The sequence below is a fragment of the Leopardus geoffroyi genome, chromosome C3 (genome assembly GCF_018350155.1).
Source record: "Leopardus geoffroyi isolate Oge1 chromosome C3, O.geoffroyi_Oge1_pat1.0, whole genome shotgun sequence".
In the NCBI taxonomy this organism is placed as follows: domain Eukaryota; kingdom Metazoa; phylum Chordata; class Mammalia; order Carnivora; family Felidae; genus Leopardus; species Leopardus geoffroyi.
In genome coordinates this window covers 29,237,604-29,261,094 of record NC_059338.1, presented here as the reverse complement: position 1 = coordinate 29,261,094, position 23,491 = coordinate 29,237,604, and the positions used below count along the sequence as shown (strand labels likewise).

Sequence of the window (23,491 nt, the reverse complement as noted above, 5' to 3'; positions counted from 1 at the left end):
CAGACCCAGCCATTCCGCTTCAAGAAAGCCAATTAGGGGCGCCTGGGTGGCCCAGTCGGTTAGGCAGTTAAGCATAGACTTCGGCTCAGATCATGATCTCAGGTGGTTCAAACCCAACATCAGGTTTGGATCCTCTGTCCTCCTTTCTCTCTGCTCTTCTCCTGCTCATGTCGTCACTCTCTCTCTCTCTCTCTCTCTCTCTCTCTCTCTCTCTCTCAAAAATAGATAAACATTTAAAAAACATTTTAAAAAAGAAAACTAATTAGACTTCTATTAATAAGAAGAAAAAGACAGGGGGAGGAGGAAAAGGAGGAGGAAGAATAAGAAAAAGAATAGGGAGGAAAAAGAAAAGAAACCAGCAGAGACACAGAGATTTAGGTATGCAAATGTTTACTACCACCTTGTATATGATAGAAAAACACAAAAAGAACATGGGTGTTCAACAATAAGGGATTCGTTTGTCAACTACTACTAAATACAATAGAGTAACATACAGACATCAAAATGCTTACTTAACATCATGGCCTCATAACACAATATACTATACATAAAAAATCAGGCTATAATGGAGCACACACAGTATGACCCCATGTGTGAAAAAATAATTACATATTATATCATAGATAATAATTATATGTCACATATCTATTTTCAGAGAAATAAATGCAGAGAGAAATGCACCAGAATGTTAGCAAAGATGATCTCTGAGAGATGGGGACATGAAAGACGATGTTTGTTTTCTTCTTTATAATGTACTATCCTTTCACATTTCTCTCCAACAAATACATTTTTGTAATAAAAGTAAAGGTGTGTGTGTGTGTGTGTGTGTGTGTGTGTGCGTGTGTGAAGAATGGAAGCCTTGTGACGGGCTCCCGCTGCCTATGAAAGAAGCCCGGACCCCTGGCCAGTCAGGGGACTCCAAGTTGGCCCAACTCCTCTGTGCTCAGCTCTTGCACGCCGAGGTTCTGTGCAAACCTGCTCGCGTTTCCTGAGCCACCTCACCGTTTCCAGCCTGGCACGTTTGCACCGATAATTCCTACCCCTGGAAGGCCTTGCCTACCCTCTTCTCTCTGATAGTCAGAATCCTATCCTCCATTCCGAGGACCACCTGCATCCCCCGCCCACCCCTCACAGCACTGTCCCCACCTAACAGTCCCCTCTGTTCCCTGGCTACTCTCTGTGTCTCAATTACCACGCGAGATGGGCCAGGCTTCTACGCCTGTGCCGCAGAAACTAGGTGCTTCACAAAGCGCTGAGGTTGGGTTGAACTGAATTGCATTGCGGTTGGGGACCAGTAGAAGCAGAGCTGACTGAAGAGCCCCTGAAGACACCTGGCTCTCCTTTCTCCTTAGAGCTGGGGGCCTGGTGTGCCCTCCAAGGATGGCAGAAAACTCCGATGCTGCCTGAGTCTGGGCGGGTGACGCCTCTGGGCCCTAGCACTGTTGCTCTGGACCCTTCGCTGGGGCCAAGAGCTGTGGGCAGAGCTGACCGGTGAAACAAAAGGGTGGGAGAGGCAGCACTTCCTGTCCCTGGGGCAGGGCGTAGGGTGACCCCCTGTCCCAGATTGCCCAGGACTGAGGAGTTCCTGGGGACACAGGGCTTTCACTGCTTTTACACTAGGAGAGCCCCACGCACACCAGCACGGTTGGTCACCCTAGCTGGTGTGAACCCTACGTGGGGGCCTCTGGGACCAGGCCTGCTGCCACACAGGGTCACATTTACTGAGCTCACAGCCCTTGTCCCTGCAGATGGGGCCGCCCTGTGCCCAGGTCATGAGACAAACGGCATTTGGGGCCAATACAGGCCTGGCCCTCAGCCCGAAAATGATTTGTTCCCCTAGAGTCCCACTGTACTTTCCCGCTCTGGGTCTCTCCGCTCTTCCAGACCAGTCCTGCCCCAGGACACCCCCTCCCAACCCCCGTGTCCTTTCCTGTAGGGAGACCCACCACTGTTTCAAGGACTGGCTACAGCCAGCTTCTCCACGAAGCCTCCTCCGCGCCCTGGCACACGGACGTGCTCCCCACTCCCCGGGGCTTACTTCTCCTTTCCCCCAGCTCCCGAGCAACTTTCTCCCAATGACACTGTGGGACTCACTCCTTCATTCATTCACTCATCCGGTGAGGACTAATCATCTGGTGTTGGGTTAAAAGCACATGCTAGAGTCCTACTGACCTGGTTGACTCCTCGTTCCCCCACTTCATAGCTGCTGTGTGATTCTGAACAAAGCACTTAACCTCTCTGGGCCTCAGTTTCTTTCTTTCTTTCTTTTTCTTTCTTTCTTTCTCTTTCTTTCTTTCTTTCTTTCTTTCTTTCTTTCTTTCTTTCTTTCTTTCTTTCTTTTTCTTTGAGAGAGAAAGAGAGAGAGAGCATGAGCATGTAGGTGTGAGCAGGGGAGGGGCAGAGGGAGAGGCACAGAGAATCTCCACGCTGGGTGTGGAGCCCAGGGCTCAATCCCACAACCGTGGGATCATGACCTGAGCTGAAATCAAGAGCCGGACACTTAACCAACGGAGCCACCCAGGCGCCCCTGGGCCTCAGTTTCTTAACGCAAAACATGGGAGTTATGAGGAACACCTACCTCACAGAGTTGCTGAAGCACGACACGATTCAATAATTGTACGGTTCTTGGATCAATGCTGGGCACAGAGTAAGCACTAATACCGTTTGCCATTATTTTCATTAAGAACCTGCTGTGTGCAGGATACTGTGAGATAGCAGGAGTACACAAATGACAGGCACTGACCACCTAGTACAGCAGGCAGACGAGTAAGCCAGCAATGGAGGGTGAGTAATGGAAAAACTATGAGCATACAGAGGAGAGAGCAGCTACCCAGCCTGGACTGTAGGCAGAGTAGAGGAGGCCCCTCCGAGGTGGTGAGCCAACACTGCAAAAATGTGCAGGAGGAGGTGGGTGCGAAAGCCTGGGAGTGTGAGACAGCCTTTGCCAGCCTGGAATGGGGGCGGCTGCGTGCAGGGGCCCTGGCTGTGGGGACCGTGCAGACAGGTGCATTACAAAGGGCCCTGACTGTGGAGAGAGCACCTCCAAGGAGCCTGGACTGCCTCCATCGCAGTGGGCAAGCCCCTGGAGGTTTGAAACACAAGAATGAATTGCATTCTGGACAGAACACACTAGGGGACCGTGGCATGTGGCCTGGAACAGAGACTGGAGGCCAAACCAGGGCTATGCAGCCTCCCAACCAGCAGCCTGGCGCACAGTGGGACATACAGTCTTACCCGGGTCCCTGGACCTGGTAGGACAACTGCCCACGGCACCTCTCCAGCCCTAACTTCCGGGAAAGGCCAGATTACAGACTTGTAACCAGGATGCCCTACAGATTTAGCCTCACTCCCTCCTGCTACAGTGCCTGCCTGTGGGCTCCAATTCTGGCTCCTTGCGCTTGTCTTCCTTCTCACCCTGGCAACAGGCTCACTCTTGCCAAAGCCTCAGCCCCAGCCTCAGCTCACCCTGACCTGAGCAAGCCCATCCCTTCTCCCCTCTGTCTCTCCACCCCTAGCCTCATAGGACTTCCAGTTGCTGGGCTGGGACTTGCCCTTTCTCATTTTCCCATCGATGACTCACGCATCAGGCAGGGGTGAGGCCAGGGCTGCCGGGGCAGGGGGAGAGAAAGCAGCAGCCCCTCCCTGGCCTCACGGCATCCTCAGGCCCAACCGAGCAGTTTTTCCATCTCATGCATGTCTGCTGGCACTGTCGGGGCCTGTTTGTGCCCCCAAAGAGGCCTTGACCCTACTCTGTGGTCCAGCCAAGCATTCCTAGGGTGAGGGCCTATGATCCATTTTTAGAATCTAGAGTTGCCAGAGCAGCGAAAACACCCCTGAAGTCACAAAGCAGGGTGTCTCCCTCCCCAGCAGGAAGACAAAGACTCCCCAAAGGTCACGTATCTTTAAAAACAACAAAAACAAAAACATAAATTCAGGGTGTAAGGTCCCAATCCCTGTGCTATGACTTCTTGGAGGCTTCGGGAAGCCATGGGACTCTTACAAATGGTAGGAAGTGATCTTCCCCATCGCAACAACCCCCACCTCTATTAATGTATACTGAGGGCCTACTACATTCTAGGGTCTGTGCTAGGGGTTCTAACTGCAGCACACCCATCAGAGGGGCCGGGGCTCTCCTAGCATGGGGAGAAACTGAAGCTGGGTTTGGGCAGGAACGAAAGCACAGGTGGAACCGACAGGGCTGTGTTCCAGAAAGGCAGGGAGTGTCAGAAACCAGAGCCTGCCTCTTCCTCTGCTCCGTGTGCCCCCTGCCCCTTGACACCCCATGCTGCCTGTGCCCCCACTGCCCTTTGCAGCCAGGCTCTCAGAATGATCTGGCAAACACCAGTGAGGCTAACACAGTGCTGGGCAGAGGAGGCAGAGCCCAGCATTCCCCCGGATGCTCACCCCAGCTCTACAGGCACCAGTTGGCATTTTAGCTCTCTACCAGACTCAGGGCTTCTTGGGGCAGGGTCAGATTGTGTTCCCCGTCTCTGCATCACCAGTGCCAAGCACAGTGCTGGCAGAGAAGAGGCATTTAGGAGTACGTATTTGCCTGCATCCACTCCCACCTACTCCCACTCTCCCACTTCTGAGGGTCTGGATACCTCTTTCCTTTCTTTATGCCTGAATCCCCACCATCAGCAGCCTTTCAGTTCGATTTGAAGAGCAAGGATTCTATTTTAGAGGCCATCTTATAGAACAGAGATGCTAACCCTTTCCTATTCACATGGCTCCAACAAAGAAGGGGTGGAGACCCCATCATCTTCTCGCCAACCCCCCCCCCCCGCAACCGCCCGGCCACCCAAGTGTGGCCATCCTCACCGTCTTTCTCCCCAAGCCCATGACAGACATCACCAATTGACCACAGCATGCTAGGAGAGCCCAGATCTTGCTCAGCACATACCAGGGGTGGCGTGGAAGATGATGCTTGTTTGCGATGCTGGGACTAAGCTATCCATGAAACAGGGATACAGCCTAATGAGGTAATAAATGAGATATTTGTCAAAACTCTCTTGTAATTTGTAAGTTCTCTGTCACTTGTGAGATGCGGTACTCGTAGCAGATGAACAAGGCACTCCCGAGGACTCTAAGGTACTGGGACATAGGATGGGGAGGTCTTGGCTGGACAGTAGGAGAAATCTGATGGGGAACAAAACAGGTCAGAAGCACAAAGAGGTTATTAAAGAGACTTCAAATTGTTGAAGGGGGCCACACAGCCCCCTCGTTCCTTCTGGAGACTTTGAAGTAGGCCACTGCTTTGCCACAGGGAAGGCCAGACGTGGTGGGCAATGGAGGAAAGGAGGGCAGAGTAAACTGCTGACCACAACATGGAAAGATCTCGAGGGTTACCCGATGAATTTCTGTGTAACTCAGGCAGCTATTTCTCTGGACTTCAGCTTTTCCCGTGCTGTAATCATTCCTTTTAAACCATCCAGCAAGGAATACTTACTGCTTAAATGTATGAAGCCTGAGTACATAAATGACAGGGAGACCAACTCTGCCCAGAAAGCTGAGCCACCTCCCAGGATGGCAGGGGCGGCACGGCCTTCTGGAAAAGCAGCTACATAGACTGAGTTGGCCAGTAGAACATCCCTCAGTCCAGGCCTTACGGTCCCTCCTTCCTAGGACCGCTGAGGTCGTGCCTCCTAGGGCTGCAGTGTCTCTCCCCACCCAGGCCGGAGATCTCAGAATGGGTTATGGCGTGGAGAAGCGGGGGTAGGAGAGGGATGCTCCAAGCACTGGGTCTTTGTGGGCAAAGAACTCCATTCAGCAAACAGTGTGGTCACTGCCCTTTGCGGGGACTCTTCATTTTGGGAAAGGCATGAAATGGTAATGGCCAAACCCCCACCCCACCCCCACCACCTCCAGGCCTAGCACCACAGTGGGGGGGAAGATGGGCAAGAGGTGGGGGGCGAAGTGTGCAAAGAGAAGGCCTGGATGGGTGGGGGTCCCAGAAGGACCTAAGCAGCAGGAGACCCTCAAGTGTGGGCCTCAGGGCCCATCAGCTCCCCCCACCAAGGTGAGTCCAGAAGTGATGCCAGGCTGGTTCCTCCCCGGGGTACCAGCCTGGCCTCCTGAGTCCTGAGGCGCTGGCTTGGCACCCCATGGGGAAATGTCCTCCTCGCGGCACGGCACAAGCTGGGGACTAACAACAGTCTGCAACCAGATGACGGGGCCGCCGAGGGGAGGGTGCTTGGATGCCAGCTCTCCATCACCATCTGTACGTCAGGCTGTGGCTGCAAAGCCCTGAGCTGGGAATGTCCGGAGACTCTGAGAGTGTCCAGGGGCTGAATCTTCATCCTCAGCCCCACATGGCCTTCTGCCCTCCTCCCCGGGCCCCATCCATTCCTTCAGCTCCAGCGTCTCCTCCACGTGACCATGGCTTCCGCCTCGACATACGGAGCACAGTCACGCTCCCATGAGCCAAAAGGGGCAGGAGAGCTGGCAAGAAAGAGCAGCAGTTAGGGCAGGGGCAGACACTGAGATAAGTATCCACAATGAGCTGCTTTACACCAGAGCTTTCCGACCTTCTCCACGTCAGGAGAAAGGTAGAAAATAGTATTTGTACAACACACTGTGATCAGGGGAGGAAACTGCTTCCTCCGAGTCCCCCTGAGGCCTGAGGGATCAATATGGACCAGTTCTCAGTACAGCAGGTCTCCCTCCCTCTCGGCTAACCCTCACTACAGTCAACAGGAGGGTCAAAGGGGTATATGACACCGGGTGGGGCTCCAGGCTCACCGGGACTCTCCTTGGCAAGGTGGAGAACTGCGGGGCTGGAGGGTGAGATGGTATGAGAGGGGATATAGGTTTCCACCGGAGAAATGAAAACCTGAGTGGTATAATTCCGTCCTCGGCCCTACTCGTGGTTCCCACGGGGAGGGAGTGGCATCTGGGGAAGAGAGCACAGGGCTGGGAGCCAGGGCTTCTAGGTTCTATTCCTGGTCCCTCCCCTGGGCCTTCCTGACCACAAATCCGCCCCTCACCCCCTGCCCTACTGCTCAAGGAGGATTAAGACATCACAAATAACAAATCATGACCCCATCCTGCACCCCTCCACCCACCCTGCCCCAATGCCCCACCCCCTTCTCCAGCTTCTCCTCTTCTGGCCCAGCTGGGCATTGGCTGGCACTCAGAGGCAGGCGGACAGGCCCATTCCCCCTTGGTATCGGTGGCCTGGCCTGCCCACCCTCCAACACCTCTGGTCTGCCAGCAGCTCAGCCCTAGGACCCGATATCCACTGTCAAGAATGGGTAGTGAAGCCCTGGCCCAGCCTAGTCAAACCCTCCCCCTAAGGGCCCACCTTGGGAGCTGGGTTCTGTTCCCAATGACTCTGCTAACTGAAGGAAAGGCTTTCTGCTGGAAAGCCTTAAGGGAATGCGAAGGCCAGCCTCCCTCCACCAGAGCCAGGGCAGAACCAACCTGTAGGGAGGCCCATCCCACCATCTTCCTCTCTGTCACCTGGGGCACAAAGGACCCTCCTGCCTGGGACCCCAGGGGAAAGTCCAGCTCTTGGCCTCCCTTGCTCAGACTCCTAAGCTCCTACTCCCTGTCGGCCCTAGGGTCGTTCAGCTTTGATGTGGAATGCTGGTGGGAGTCCCCCATTTTCTCCATAGGGGAAAGAGAAGGAGAGAAAGGAGGGTTCAGTCTCCAGGGGCCTACCTGACTTGACCTCCGTACACCACGTGGTGGGGAGGGTGCGGAGCATGAAGGTAAGATGGCAAGTTGTGCGGTTTAGGACACGAGGGTCCCGGCCCCGAGGCTCTGCCTGGCCCGCACAGTCTGGATTGCCTGCTGGTTCTTGAACTTGACCAGGCCCAGGGTGATCTGGGCGTTCCAGCCAGGATCCTCGAGGGGGCAGCGGAAGTCGATCTCGCCGCCTCCCTCGGTCACCAGCGTGAAATAGATGTGGCGCCCGGTGCTCTCCACGCATTCCACGGCCTTGATGCGGGCGAAGCTGAGCTCCTTGGGCCGGCCGCCGGTGCCCTTGGCCTCGAAGAGCTGCAGCCCGCGCTCGGTGAGCACACAGCGCTTCCGCTTCCACAGCTGCAGCAGCCCGCCGCTGCGCTTCTCCAGCACGCCCTCCTTGAGCACAGTCGCCGCCGCCGTCATGGGCGCCCAGACGTCCCGGGAAAACTGCAGGCTGCGGTGGGCGCTGCGCCCTCCCCGGCTCGGCAGCGCCGGATTCTGGCGCCTGGGGCCGGCTGGCCGCGCGCCCTGCCACCTGCGCCCCCGCCGTCCGGTGCGCCCGCCGCGCAGTCCTGGGGCCACCGCCGTCCGCTCGGCGCCCGCAGCCCCGCTCCGGCCCCTCCGCCGCCCCGCGCGAGCTGCCCCGCCCGGCCACTGCCCGGTGCCCCGGTGGCTTCCCGGTCCGAGAGCCCGGCTGCGCACTGGCACCACGCTCGCCCGCTCGCTCCGCTGGGCTCTGCCTGCGCGCTGGGCGGCAGCTCGAGGGATGTGCCCTTACATGTTCCTCCACTCGCCTCCTGCGCCGCCCGCCGCGCATTCCTGCCCCGGCGGGCCCTCCCCCCCGCCGCGCCGCGCACCCGGCGGGGCAGGGCTCCGGGGGGCGGGGCCGCGGCGGGGGCTCGGGCACTCACTGGAGGCGCTGGGCGCCGGGCGGGGACGGCTGGTACCGACAGGGGGGCTGCTTACCCAGCAGCCGTAACCTCGTGGCCTGCCGTGTGCCGCTTCTTGGAACTCCTCCAGGCCTCGGACGCGGGGGATCGTGGAGGGGCGGGGGTAGGGAGCGGCTCCTACTTGAGAGGGTCGCTGCTGGTGAGAGGGGGTAACTCTGTGGTCGCGCAGTGCACCCGTTGGGACTTGCATAGTGGGCGTCAGACATCTGCTGGACGTTTCCCAGGCCGCGGGAGCCCTGGCCCCCCCAGCCTGAGCCCCTTCTCCTAGTTTGGCCAGCTCCCCTTTGGCACGAGGACGATTTGGGGTGGGGGGTGGGGGCTAGGGATCAAGCCTCTGTTGGGTTCCCTCCCCTTCTGCTGCCCAGCTGTCTCTGCGTGGGCGACCCACCCCTCCTACTCTTACCCACATCTCCAGCTCGGGGAGAAGGGTAGAGAAAAGCCAGGGCGAACTGAGCAGAGAGAAAACCTGAGGTCGCTCAGCCTCTCTGTGGTAGCGGAGAGGGGACCCCATCGTGATCTGGAGAGGTCACTTCCTGCAGTGTTCTTCGTGGCACACACTTGGAGACACCCGTCGCTCAGCCCACGTGGACTGACCATGCCTGGAGTTAGCTGCTAGCCTGTTTGTTGCAGACCCTCCGCGGATTTCAGCAGCCTCTCTCCGCCATCCTAAGAGAACGAGCTTCCCCAGGAATCCTCGCTGAAGGGGGATGGGGAGGGAGAAGGCTTCCCTCCCTTTTTGGCCTTAAGGGCTTTGCGCTGAGTTGAAAGCCCTGCAGTGTTGGGTTCAGACCTCAACACTTCCTCCTTGACTGCTGTGTCCCCGCCCACCTTGGGCAGCTCCATTAGCCTCCTAAAATTTCCTCATTTGTCAAATGGAAAGATTTATTCATTCTTAGTTCATGAAGCTCTGATGAATAAGTTAGATAACATTTGTGAAAGCCCCAAATCCGGGCCTGGCAACTCTGAGTCCCAGTAAAATGTTATTCCCCCCCTCCCCCCACTTCTATTGCCTTCAGAGGAGGATGAGGACCGGGAGAGTAGGCCAGGCACAGGAAGATGGGGCCTCTAGGTCCTAATTCTGCCTGGTCTTGGTCAGCTCCTCCAGGCCCACAGTTTCATAAGGGCCTATTCATTGACATGTTAATAATAGAGTATTATGGGAATAATAATATGTAGTAATGACAGTAATAAGACCTCTTTGTACCCACACCCTGTTTCCATCCTCCTGCCCATTGATGTGGAGCTTGATGGGCACAAAGAGGGTCCAGTGTAGAGGGGAGGGGTGCCCCAAGTCAGGAGGTGGAGGAAGGCAGCTGTCAGTGTCCCACCACAGCTCTACAGCCCCATGTGCTACAGGAGCACCCACGCCCCAGGACAGCTAACTCCCTAACCTGAAGAGTACCCCCCCCCCGCCCCCGCCCCGGGGAGAGGAAGTGGCCAGCATCAGGAGGAAAGAGAAGCAGCCAAGATAGGTGTCTCTTGAGACACAGAGGGCAGCAACAGAAAAAGCTCGAAACTACCCACAGTCCTGTCTTAGGGACCCCCAAAGTCTCAGTCTGTCTGCCAGCCATGCCCTCACATGGTTTCTCTCGCCAGCCCACACCCCCCCACACACACCTGCTCCATAAGAATTTCCCGAGTCCACCAATCTGGCATAGTCCCACCATGATCCAAAGCTCTATCTTGGAGGAAACAAGGCTCTAGACCAGGCTGCTAACCTGCTCCTCGCTCCGTTTTGTCTCTATCGCTTCCTCCTCTCCCTACCCTGAGCCTGGAACTCACTGATTCACTCTCCAGTTTCAGGTTAATTCATAAAGGTACGCGCTTTTAAACTTTATAGGGGCTCCTCGTGTTTTTTATTCTCTTGATAAATTGGTATTGTTATTATTATTGTGCTCGTTTTCCTGATGAGAAAAGTGAGCTCAGAGAGGTCAGGCAACCTACAGTAGGTCACCCAGCTCTATAGATGACAAAGCTGGGAAGATAACACATGGTAGCTAAGAGGACCCAGGATCTTGTGATGACACCACACAAGTGTCATCTGTATAACATCTGAGTACCCGGGGTCCTTTTTTACACATGACCCAGCCACCCACACTTTCCTCTTTGGTGTGCTGGGTGGAGTGGTACCAAGTGTTTGGACACAGGAGAAAGGGCAAAAAAGACAGGAACATTGGATAGCAAGAGTGAGTGGGTAAAGAGGAAGCCAGAGGCGGAAATTCAGTATGGCATACTCTATTGCTGGAAAGGTCTTTACCAAGTAAACAACCAGTTCCCGACGCCACCTCTCCTCGGTGTCCTGTGTAGGTCTTACTGGGAGTCCTATCCTCCGATCTCATGACCTCTTGGGAAGAGAGGAGGTGACTCATTCTAAATCCTTCCCCAGAATTGGCATTCTGCCTGGTAGCCCCGTTTGAGAGATGCTTGGGCCCAAGTAACCCAACTTGGTGCATCAGGAGGATCAATAAGCATTCTAGAGCCAGGGGAGCAGGGCTGGGCTGGGGAGGCTCATGTTGGTGCTCCCCTCCTGCCAGAGTATCCCTATGCTGCCCCTGGGAATTGGACCTCTAACTTAGCCTTCCTGGGGCACTCAGTTGGGGGCAGTGCTGGGCCCCGGAGATGCTCACTCAATTCTTATGGGCTTGTTTACCCCACACGGGACTGCTGGACAGAATGTCCCTGGTTGCAGCCCAAAGCTGGCTCCGCCCTCTGCCCAGCCCAAAGGAAAGCTGATCTGCACTGTCAGGCAGTCTGAATCCAGCTGGAACGGGCTAGACTACAAAATGGCCCCAGGGAATAGTGTGCTAGAAATGCTCCAGCTAGGTCTGAGCCATCCCTGGTGGGGAGGAGGGAGCCCTGGATCCACTTGGTGGCGACCCAGGACAAGATGGAATGGCAGATGGGAATAAGGTGGGACAGAGGCCAGAATGGGACCCAGAGGGACATAAAAAGTAACATAGCTTCTTGTTTTCTACAATATTTACTTAATCTTATAAATTCTGATTAGTGGTCATCAATTGTTCCACTCAATCTATAGAAAAAGCATCAAAGATCATTCTACTTACAAAACAGAATTTCTATTAACACTATAAAAATTAGGGCGCCTGGGTGGCTCAGTCAGTTAAGTGTCCGACTCTTGGTTTCAGCTCAGGTCATGATCTCACGGTTTGGAATTTCGAGCCCAGCATCCGGTTCTGCGCTGACAGTGCGGAGCCTGCTTGGCATTCTCTCTCCTCTCTCTCTCTCCCCTGCCCCTCCCCTGCTCACTCTCTCTCTCTCCCTCTCTCTCTCTCTCTCTCTCTCTCTCTCTCTGTCTCTCAAAATAAATAAATAAACTTTAAAAAAGGGACTTAAAAAACAAAGTTTAAAAAAACACTGTAAAACTTGTAAAACGGAAGTAAGATCATGTCACTCCTTTTCCTGCAATCTACCAGAGCCTTTCATCTCTGAGTAAAGCCCCTCTCCTGCTGGTTTTCTCTCTATAGCACATACCACCATCTAACATTCTTAATGTTTTTCTTATTTGTTATCTATCCCCCTCTACTAGAATGTAAGTTCTGTGCCAGCAGGGAATTTTATCCTGTTTTCTTCATTCCTTGTGGCTCTAGCACCTAGAATGTTGCCCAGTATACAGTAGGGCCTCAGTAAATCATTGTTGAATGAGTGAACGAAATGGTAATGGAACTGACAAAAATTGGGAGCTGGAGAAAGGAGACTGTAGTAGTTCCCTTTTCTTTCATTACAAGGAGTCAATAACTGCTATCTAGTGTTAATGAACTAACAGAGAGAGGTCTAAGTACATTATTTAAAAGAATTATGGTAAGGGGTGCCTGGATGGCTCAGTCGGTTGAGTGTCCAACTCTTGATTTCTGCTCAAGACATGGTCTCCACGGGTTCATGAGATCAAGCCCTTTGTCGGGCTCTGTGCTCACAGGGAGGAGCCAGCTTGGAATTCTCTCTCTCCTCTCTCTCTCTGCCCCTCTCCTCTCTCTCAAAATAAACAAATAAACATTCAAAAAAGAATTATGATAACCACTAGATGGTCATAGGGAATGTTTAGGGAGAGACTGTTCTGGATGACATTGTAATGGTGGATACACGACATTATGTTTGTCTAAGCCCATAAAACTGTGTAACACCAAAAGTAAACTTAATGTAAACTATGAACTTTAGTTGTAGTAAATATATTAACATTAGTTCCTTCGCTATAATAAATGTACCACACTAATGCAAGATGTCAATAACAGGGGAAACTATGGGGGCAAGGAGAGATACATAGGAATTCAGTATATCTGATCAATTTTTCTGTAAATGTAAACCTGGTCTAAAAATCAAGTCTGTTATTTAAACAAACAAAAATAGGGGCGCCTGGGTAGCTCAGTCGGTTGAGCGTCCGACTTCGGCTCAGGTCATGATCTCCCGGTCCGTGAGTTCGAGCCCCGCGTCGGGCTCTGTACTGACAGCTCAGAGCCTGGAGCCTGCTTCAGATTCTGTGTCTCCCTCTCTCTCTGACCCTCCCCTGTTCATGCTCTGTCTCTCTCTGTCTCAAAAATAAATAAACATTAAAAAAAATTAAAAACAAACAAACAAAAATAAATGGTTAACCGTAGTTCCTCTGGGAGAAGACAAGGAGAGAAGATAAAGACTTTTACTTTTTCATTGGTCATCATTCTGTACAGCTTGATTTTATTTATTATTTTCTTACTATATACATGTTTTGCTTCTCTCTCTCTTTTTTTTTTAATGTTTATTTATTTTTGACAGAGAGACAGAGTGTGAGTGGGGGAGGGGCAGAGAGAGAGGGAGACACAGAATCTGAAGCAGGCTCCAGGCTCCCAGCTGGGGCTCGAACTCACAGACCGCGAGATCATGACCTGAGCCAAAGTCAGACGTTCAACCGACTGAGCCACCCAGGTGCCCCAATCTCTCTCTTTTTTTTTAAAGCAGGCTTCATGCCCAGCAGGGCTTGAACTCATGACCCTCCGACCAAGACCTGAACTGAGATCAGGAGTCAGATGCTTAACCGACTGAGCCACCCAGGCACCCCAATGTTTTGCTTCTCTTAAAAATCCAGTTAAATGCACAATACACAGATGTTCATACACAGTGGAGCAGTTAACAATAATGAAACAGATCTATAGCTCTTAACAGAGAGAGATATCTAAAATACGTTGTTTTGCAGGGAAAACATTTCAGTACAGTGAGCGTCAGAAGGTGTAGAATACGATCCCAAACGAACAAAAAGTTTGTGTCTCTCTGTGGTACAGGTTTTATCTGGAAGGATTCACACCAATATGTTGCCTATGGAATCTCCAGGATGTGGATCAACAGCATGAATACGCTTGTTACTTTAGAAGCATGTTCCTACAGGCATTGTCTGTTTTAGTGCACTTCACAGATATTGATTGTGCTTTTTACCAGTTGAAGGTTGGTAGCAACCTGCATCGAGCAAATCTATTTGCACCATTTTCCTGACAGCATTTCCTCACTTTGTGTCTATGTGTCACCTTTTGGTAATTCTCGCAATAGTTCAAACTTTTCCGTCATTATTGTATTTGTTATGCTGATCTGTGATCAGTGATGACAGCTCAATGAAAGCTCAGATGATAGTATGTCTTAGCAATAAAATGTTTTTGAATTAAGGTGTCTGTACAGTATCTTTTTGGACATAATGCTGTTGCACACTTAATGGACTACATACAGTATAGTGTAAACACAACATTTAAAAAATCGTTTTAATGTTTATTTACTTTTGAGAGAGAGAGAGAGACAGACAAGACAGACAGACATAAGGGGGAGGGGGAGAGAGAGAGAGGGAGACAGAATCCGAAGCAGCCTCCAGGCCCTGAGCTGTCAGTACAGAGCCCGACGCGGGGCTCGAACCCACGAACCGCGAGGTCATGACCTGAGCTGAAGTCGGACGCCCAACCATCTGAGCCACCCAGGCGCCCCTAAACACAACTTTTATGTGCACCGGGACATCAAAAAATTCATTTGATTCACTTTATTGCAACATATGCTTTATTGCAGTGGTCTGGAGCCCAGCCCACAATATCTCCAAAGCTGTGCTTGTATATGGTTTGGATGTCACACGCACACATGTATTGCACATATTTTAAAAATAAAACAAAAACACAGGGCTGGCTTGAAAGCAAGGGCCAGTTTGGAGATGTAAATGGTAGTCACTGGCCACAAGATTTCTGCAGGGTCAGCGGGGCCTTCTGGAGTGGGCCATGTACACCACAGCAGAGCAGCCGGGGGGGCTGAGCCGTGGGGCTCAGCCTCTCCTATATCTGCGCTTCCCTTGCCCTTTCCCTACCCTGGAAAACACAGAAACAGGCAGGTGTCCCCACAGGCCCCTAGGCACCTGCCTCATTGTCCCCTAGTCACTGGAAATGGAAGGCTCATCTAGGCTGCCTGGGTTTGACCCCTAGTAAGGAAGAGGTGGTGCGGTGTAGACAAGTACTTCTCAGACTCTAATGTGCAAACAGATCACCTGGGGTTCTTACAAATGCGGATTCTGATTCAGTAGGTCCGGGATGGGATCTGCGATTTTGCATTTCTAGAAGCTTCTATGTAACATTGACGCTGCTAGTTCCTTTGAACATCCAGGGTCTAGAGCAGTGGTTCTCAAAGTGCGGTAGCAGCATCAGCACCACCTGCGAACTTGCTAGAAATATAGATTCTAGGCCCGACTCCAGACCTACCAGAAATTCTGGGTTTGGGGCCCATCAATCTGTGTTTTAATGAGCCTTCCGCATGATTCTGATGCATATGAAAGTGTGGGAATGTCATGTGCAGAGGAAGGAGCACTCAGTCAGGAGTCAGGGCACCTGTGTGATAGCCCCAGCTCTGTGACACCTTGGACAAGTCCATCTCAGTTTCCTTGCGCATCTTGTCTAGCTTGTGTCAGATTTGCAAGAAAGCCTGGTTAGTGTACATGCCACTAACTATGGAACATCTATACTGGTTGTCTTCCCTTTAGGTAAGACAAAAAGAGCATTGCTACTTCCTCTCAACCTCCACATTCTCAGATGCAGCTGGTCAGGCAGCTCCTGATCACTTAGATGACACAGGAAAATGGGTTTGCCCACAGCCCTGCTCCTCCCTCCCCTCCTCCCTCTGGTTTCTGCACACACCCTCCAGTCCACAGGTCCCTCCCCGCCCTCCTCTCCCTGGGAGACCCACCTCCCCCAGCTGACCTCTCCCCCAGACTTATCCTGACCTGTCTGCACCCCTTTGATGTAGAGTCCTTTGTTCTAGAGCTTTGGGGTTTCCTCGGATCTCCGTTTCTCTAAAGGGAAACAGAAGAAAAAACTGATCAAGGCTTCGAGTCTAACGATTTGGGTTTTATGGGCACCATTGCAACAGACATCAAGTGGGTAGCAACCCTGCAGCCGACCCGCCCAGGCTTGCTCCTGGGCCTGGCTCTCTCGGTGGAAATCCCCTCCCACGCTCAGCCCTTTAACCACTTTCCAGCCCAATAACTTTCCTGATTCACCAGGGATCCCTTTCGTCTTGAGAGCGGCCAGTAACCCCCTCTCGGATGGGGCCGAGTCTGGACTTGAAGGCATTTGATCCCATCTTGGGTCTGGCAGAGATTGGACTTGTGGGCCTGGGCTTCAGGTTGGGGCCTGCAGAATCTTCCCTTTTCCCACGTCGTTCCGGCATCTGGGTGCCCGTGTTGTCGGAGCGAAGGGGCTGCCCTGGAGTGACCCTTGTCCTTGGGAACAATGGGCTGAAGAGCAAGGACAGCAGAAGACTGGCTGATGCCCAGGGATATAGTGGTTGAGACCTGCCAGCAAGAGCTGGGCAAAACTGTACACATCAATTGCTTTCTATTTCATGGCTTTCGTTTCCTGTTCTTTTAACAAGAATAATGTGCTTCAAGTGCAATTAATATTTGAATGCATTTTTGTAGCAAAAAAAATTCAAAATATGTACAGTATCTTTTCATCGCCCTTCCTGTGCCCCCAACCCCATAGACAACGGTCACTGAGCTTGGCAGAGGTTGTGCCAGACATTTGTCTTGACTTCACACACATTTGCACCCAGGTTATTTTAAAACGGTGTCGTCATCGGTAATGGCAGAGGTTGGTTGGACAATTCATAAGTCCCCTGCCAGCCCTGACATTTTCTGCAATTGTGGGTGGCTCTTCTCTCTCCTCCTAAAGAGCAACCATTCATGGGATCTCACTAACATTATGCCACGGATGTGGGGGGTTGGGGGAACTCATAGAAGAGAAAAGGATGGAGGGAAAGGTAATATCACAGGGTCAACAATAGTTCCTTCTGTGAGAGGGGATTATAGATACTGGCTTTTTTTTTTTTTTTCCTGCTTGCCCTTGATTTTCAAATGTTTCATAGTGAGTGATTATGAATTTTCATGAGTATTACTTGGATCATTGAGAAGTTCCTATGTAGTGCCATTATCAAGATCAGGCGGAGAAGGCAGTGAGGTGTCCAGCCTGGGACTGGGGTCAAGAAGTTAACCAATGGCTCAAGGCAGAGGGGTGTAGAGGGGCTGAGGGAAGGGAGGGAAGTTCCTGGTATGTTCTTGAACATAATCTACTGGGAGATTGATGGAAAGGAACATCACAGTAAGTCCTATCAGATGTGAATTCAGTGTTTTACAAGCCACGCTCTGGGCTAGGCACTAGGGACACAATGGTGACTCAGTGGATCACACTTCTCTTTTTAATGGGGACTGGTAAAACAGAGGGAGGTGGAGCTCACATCCTTAGGGAAGCCCCTCCCACCTTCAGGAAGAGGATTTCCCTCCTATTGAAGAGGTAAGCATTAGTTCTTCGACAGGCCACAACCTTGACTTTGTAGACATACAGACCCCCAGTACTGGATACAGTCTACCGAAGGTGTTATCCCCATGTCATAGCTGATAGGAGTATGCATATCAGTCAGGATGGGCTAGGCTATGGGTCACTAACAAATTCCCCCCAAATCCCCAGTACAGATTCCAAACACACATTCTCAGGCCCCACCCAGTCCGGCTGAATCAGAATCTCTAGGATGGGGCTGGGAATCTATTTTAAAAGCTTCTCCCTGGGGATTCCTGGGTGGCTCAGTCAGTTCAGCTTCCAACTTCAGCTCAGGTCATGATCTCACAGTTCCTGAGTTCGAGTCCCACATCGGGCTCTGTGCTGACAGCTTGGAGTCTGGAGCCTGTTTTAGATTCTGTGTCTCCCTTTCTCCCTGCCCCTCCCCCACTCATGCTCTGTCTCTCTCTCTCTAAAATAAACATTAAAAAAACTTTTTTTAATTAAAAAATAGGGGTGCCTGGGTGGCTTAGTCGGTTGAGTGTCCAACTTCAGCTCAGATCATGATCTTGTTGTTCATGGGTTCGAGCCCCACATCAGACTCTGTGCTGACAGCTCAGAGCCTGGAGGCTGCTTCCAATTCTGTGTCTCCCTTTCTCTCTGCCCCTCCCCAACTCGTGCTCACGCTCTCTCTCTCTGTCTCAAAAATAAATAAGCATTAATAATAATAATAATAAAACAAAATTAAATCAATAAAAGCCTCCCCCATTCAGGGGAGGCTCTGCTCACTGTGGCACTCACAGATCCAGATCAACAGAGCCTCTATCTTAATACATTTGATCATTTGTAAATGGGCGTAATGATAGCACCTATGTCTCAGGGTTACTGTAAGGATTAAGTGAATTAATACATGTAAGGTCTTCAAATAAGCTACGGCACATAATAAATACAAGAGATGGAAAAAATGATAACTTTCTGTGACAGGGAAAAGGGAAAGAATGGCATCCACAGTGAGTCCTAAAGACTTCTGCCCACGGGTGACACAAATTACTTCTCACCTTAAGTTAGGGGCCAGAGCAAGCCACACGGCTACATCTAACTTCAGAAGAGGATAAGTGTAACCCTGTCATGTGCCCAGAAGATGGGGAGTGTCTGTAAAGAGCAGTGTGGCCACCATGGACCCGTTGGTGTCCTCAGGAGGCAGGGCCATGAGGCAAGGTGTCCAGGGACTTCCCTTCACTCCTTGATTAGAGAGAATCAACGCCCCGCCCTGGCCCAGCACCAAGCCCTTGAACCCTCTGGAGGAATCAGGTTGAGGTCAACAGAGTGGAACTGTAAAAGGTTCAGGGCAGATGCTTCAGAAAAGTCACCAAGGGCTTGTCTGGGCATGAAAAATGCCCACTAAGGGCTTTATTTATCGTAATCTACTTCCTGAATTTCCATGGCCTTTGGGGCGAGTCTTCCTAGGCCCATAAACTTGGAACATCAGCGCTGGGTGGGTCCCCTAGAACCTGGCAGCTCAAGTGTGGTCCCGGGATCAGCAGCAACACCACCTTCCCCTGGGAGCTTGTGACAGAATCTCAGGCCCCACCCCAAACTACTGAATTATAATCTGCATTTGAACAAGATCCTCAGGAGATTCGCGTGCACCTTAAAGCCTGGAGGCACTTCACTAGAATTAATTCAGGCCAACATCTTCATTTCACAGAGTGAGAGGCTGACACCCAGAGGGGAGGAGGGTGGCTCCAAGTGACACAGCTGGTTCCAATCTTGGCTCCAGTGCTTGCCAGTGATTTTGTGCAAGTCGCTTAAAAATTCACTGAATCTCAGTTTCCTCTTCTATGATAAAGGGATTATATAACTCCTTCATAGTGCTGACGTAGGAATCAACTAAGACGACATTAAGACCACTGCCAGCACATAGTACGTGCTCGGTACATGTGAGCTATTGCTATGGTCCTAACTCTGTTCTAACACCACATCTCGTACCTCCTGGCACATGCAGTTTCTTCTAAAAGAAGGAGGAGCAGGGGATGGGACCCAGCTGCTTGTGTCTATATCCTGCTCTGCCATTTGACCTTGAGCCCAGTTCCTCAATTGTTCTTTGGTTCCTGGCTTCGGTTAGATCATTCATAAGTGGATATAATGATGGCACCTACTTCATAGGCTTATTGTGAGGATTAAATGAATTAATATGTGTAAGGTCTCCAAATAGGCTATGGCACATAGTAAATGAGCGAGATGAATGAATGATAGCTCTAAAGTGTCCAAAAGAGGCGGTCTAGATTGGATGGAGCCAGGCCCCGGGTAGGGTAAGGGTCTTTCTCAGAGGGAGTTGCTTCGGCTTTGGCCCCCAGACCTATGGCAAGTCCCCAGTCTGCTTCTCTGGCCCCTGGACAGCCCCCAACCCCTGGCTGGGTTTTTCTTTCTTTCTTTCTTTTTAATTTTTTTTTAATGTTTATTTATTCTTGAGAGAGAGAGACAGACAGAATGGGAGCAGGGGAGGGGCAGAGAGAGGGAGAGACACAGAATCTGAAGCAGGCTCCAGGCTCTGAGCTGTCAGCACAGAGCCCGATGCGGGGCTTGAACTCACAAACAGTGAGATCATGACCTGAGCCAAAGTTGGTCGCCTAACCAACTGAGCCACCCAGCTGCCTCCAGGTTTTCCTTTCTCAACTGCTGAGATAGCCTCACTGGGGCTCCCTTGTACCTCGATCAGGAACCTCAGAAAGGCCAGAGCATTTTTGTCCCGGAGATGCACAGACTCAGGCAGGTGGGGCCACTGTTTTGAAATCTCTGAAGCATGGTCACACTGGAGAAGAGTTAGATCTGCTCTAGATGACTCTGGGGGACAGAAATAGGCAGCTTTGGGAAGTCCTCTCCAATCATGACAACTATTCAGAGGCAGCTTCAGCTGTCAGGTGGGGCAGGGGCCTCACCTGAGAGGTTAACCAAATACAGATTCCAAATACAGATTCCAAATACAGATTCTCAGGCCCCACCCAGGCCAGCTGAATCAGAATCTCTAGGGTGGGGCTGGGAATCCATTTTAAAAGCCTCCCCCAATGATTCTCTTGTTTGTGGGGAAGGGGGGGAGCATGGCCAGGGGGTTAGGGGAGGGGAGAGCAACCGGAGGAGTGAGAATCATCCGCTAGACGATCTGAGGGTTCTCTTTTGATCTTGACCACCTCCCTTTCTTGATCTAGTTCTGGAAGACATGGCCTCACTGGGATTCTGCCCTCTTCTAGAGGATTTCTGTGCCCTTGATTCAGGGATTACTCCCAAAACCCACCAGCAGCTCTAACCACCAACCCCCCTTCCCTGCACCCTTGTCCCATGGCTCCTTCAGATCTTTCTGCATCCTCAGGCCCTCAGGTGACCCAAACAGATTGCAAGGGCACTTCCTGGAGGCAGGCCGCAGGGGGCTGGGCTGGCCTCCCATCAAGACAGGCAGCTCTTTCCCATCACACCCTAAGAGCCCACATCAGGGCCACACCCCCAACCAGGACATTGTTCCCACCAAAATCGGTCTCCTGAAGGCGCCTGGACGCATAGCTCAGAGATCACAGATATGAGAAAAGAAATACCTGAGTAGGCACAAATATCCTTGCTCCCCCTCTGCCCTTGGGTCAATTCCACAGTTGGATATACCGCAGTGCCCCGTAGCTTGCAAATCCTCCGGCGGAGACTATTATCTGGGGTTTGGAGGCGAGCGCCCTCTCGCGGCAGAAATTAAGGTCCCCGGGGCCAAGGGGGAAGGGGTGTGGGACACGCGGAAGCGGAATGCAGGCCTATTGCCCCGACCCCACAGCGCCACCTGCTGTCTCCGGGCACAGCGCCAGCGCTGCGCCCGAGGGCAGAGGGCCCACTCCCTGCTGGTGGGCTCTCCTTTCCCCAAGGCACCGTCTCCTCTGGGTGACCCTTTCCTTCTCTCGGAGCTCTCCCGCGCCACCCCATCCTACGCTGTCCAGAAGGTGCTTCGGCGCCAGCCACCTCTGCTTACAGGCCTCTGCCTTTACTCCGGTTTCACTCCCAGGAGGTGCGTCCAGCCTCCTCCCCACCACGGGCCTGCTCTGGAAGACCGACTGTCCCCCAGTTTGACAGCTAGTGTAGGAGAGGCTAGCTAGGCAGATGGCTTTGTTCTGGGGTGCCAGCACCCACCCCTAGCAGCCAGCAGAGGGCAACCTATCTCCAGATTTGGGCCCTAAAAGTTCCCATCCTGGCCATTCCTATAGGCCCTTTCCAGAGCCTACCATGATCCCACTGTTTGTAGAACCATTCCATCCATTCATCCTCCCTCCATGCACTAACCCTTCCCTGAGAACTTCCCGTTGGCTATATCCTGCTTTGGACCTAGAGAAGTTATCAAGATGAAGGAGACCTTGCCCTCACCTGGGGAGCTCACAACCCCAGGTGGCATTCTCCTCCAGTCCTTTTACATGCATGTTGCACTGTTCTGCACCATTGACTGGTCTTATACATGTTTAGGTACTATTCCCAGGGTCAAGGAGATGGGTGTGTCAAGGCCACTGTTGGATCTGGTCATCTGGACATTACGCATACAAGGTCTGTTGTTGTTAAAGCCTCTGCTCCTTGGTGTTTTGTAAATTCTCAGTGTGGGCAGGGAAGCCCAGCCCCAGAACATCAGACAGGCATCCTTCAGATGAGACGCTGCAACTCCTCAGACGAGCTCATTTACAAAAAGTTAAGCCCTGTGGGGGCCTGCCATAGTCTAAATGTCTGTGTCCCCCGCAAAATTCCTATGTTGAAATGCTAACCTCCAAGGTGATGGTATTCAGAGGTGGAGCCTCTGAGGTGGTTAGGTCATGAGGGCCGAGCCTTCCTGGGTGGGATTAGTGCCCTTATGAAAGAAGCCTGGGTGCTCCCTCCTCCTTTCCGCCATGTGAAGACACAGCAAAAAGATGGCCAAGAACCAGGAAGTAGGCTTTCACAGACACTGAATCTGCCAGCACCTTGATCTTGGATTTCCCAGCCTCCAGAACCGTGAGAAAGAAATTTCTGTTTTTTATAAGCCACCCAATTTATGGTATTTTCTGAACTGATTAAAACAGAAATTGGCACCGAGAAGTGGGGTGCTTCTGTAACAAATACCTAAAAGGGAAGAAGTGGCTTTGAAACTGGGTAATGGATAAAGGCCAGAAGAGTTTAGAAATGTCAGCTAGGAAAACACCTACAGTGCTATGAATGGACCTTGAAAGGAGATTCTCATGAGGGCTCAGAAAGAAATAAGGACAGCCGGACAAAGCCTCAGTCATGCCGGAGAATAATGACTAAGTAATTTTGAACAGAATGTTGGTAAAAATATAAATGATAAAGGCCATTCTGATAAGAGAAATGAGGAACGTCTTTTTGGAAACTGTACAAAAGGGGATCCTCATTATAACGTGGCGAAGAACTTGACTCAATGTGTTCAGATACTAATGTCTCGTGGAAGGTAAAACTTGTGAACAATGAAATTGGTTATTTGGCCGAGGCGATCTCTAAGCAAAGCGTTGAAGGTGCAGCTTGGCTCCTTCTGACTGCTTATAGTAAAATTTAGGAAGAGAAAAACGACTTAAGGATGGAACTGTTAAGCAAAAAAGAAGCATAATTTAAGATTTGGAAAATTCTCAGCCTACCCATATTGCAAAAAAGTGAAAACATTAAGGGTGTGGCCAGGTGACTTTATGATAAGGAGATTAGTCTAGGTCAGCCATCTCAACAGAAGCTAAGTGCCACTCTTCAAGACAATGGAAGAATGACCCAGAAGGTCATTCAGTGATCATTAAGGCTATCATTTCCAACTGAGGCCCAGAGTACAAGGGCTTGGGGGTCATGGCTTCTTCCAGCTAGGTTTTAAACAATGGGGCCACCCGGAGCCATCACAGGGATAGGGTCCTGGCAAAGAGTCTGGCTGTAGGCATCACCCTGTTGGGCTGTGGGGGTGATGTTGCCACCCCAGTGGGTCCAGAAGAAAGAGGATTATTCTCAAGCTTTAAAGTCTAATGGAATTTGCCTCATCAGGTTTGGGACTTATTTGGGACCCATCATTCCTTTCTTCTCTCCTGTTTCTCCCTT

The 23,491-nt window shown here is 51.7% G+C and overlaps 1 protein-coding gene and 1 long non-coding RNA gene across 2 annotated transcripts; one reads left to right on the top strand and one right to left on the bottom strand.

The window, feature by feature from the left end:
- Positions 1 to 373: 373 nt before the first annotated feature.
- Positions 374 to 9,411, bottom strand: PHLDA3 (pleckstrin homology like domain family A member 3). The gene is made up of 2 exons (XM_045456522.1): positions 7,663 to 9,411; positions 374 to 6,441 (listed from the first exon to the last, which is right to left on the bottom strand). Exon 1 carries the CDS (start codon positions 8,110 to 8,112, stop codon positions 7,735 to 7,737), a length of 378 nt encoding a protein of 125 aa, XP_045312478.1. The 5' UTR covers positions 8,113 to 9,411; the 3' UTR covers positions 374 to 6,441; positions 7,663 to 7,734.
- Positions 9,412 to 13,506: 4,095 nt separating this feature from the next.
- LOC123586304 lies at positions 13,507 to 14,279 on the top strand. The gene is made up of 2 exons (XR_006706733.1): positions 13,507 to 13,553; positions 13,907 to 14,279. It is a non-coding gene; the product is annotated as an uncharacterized LOC123586304 (long non-coding RNA).
- The last annotated feature ends 9,212 nt before the right edge of the window (positions 14,280 to 23,491 follow it).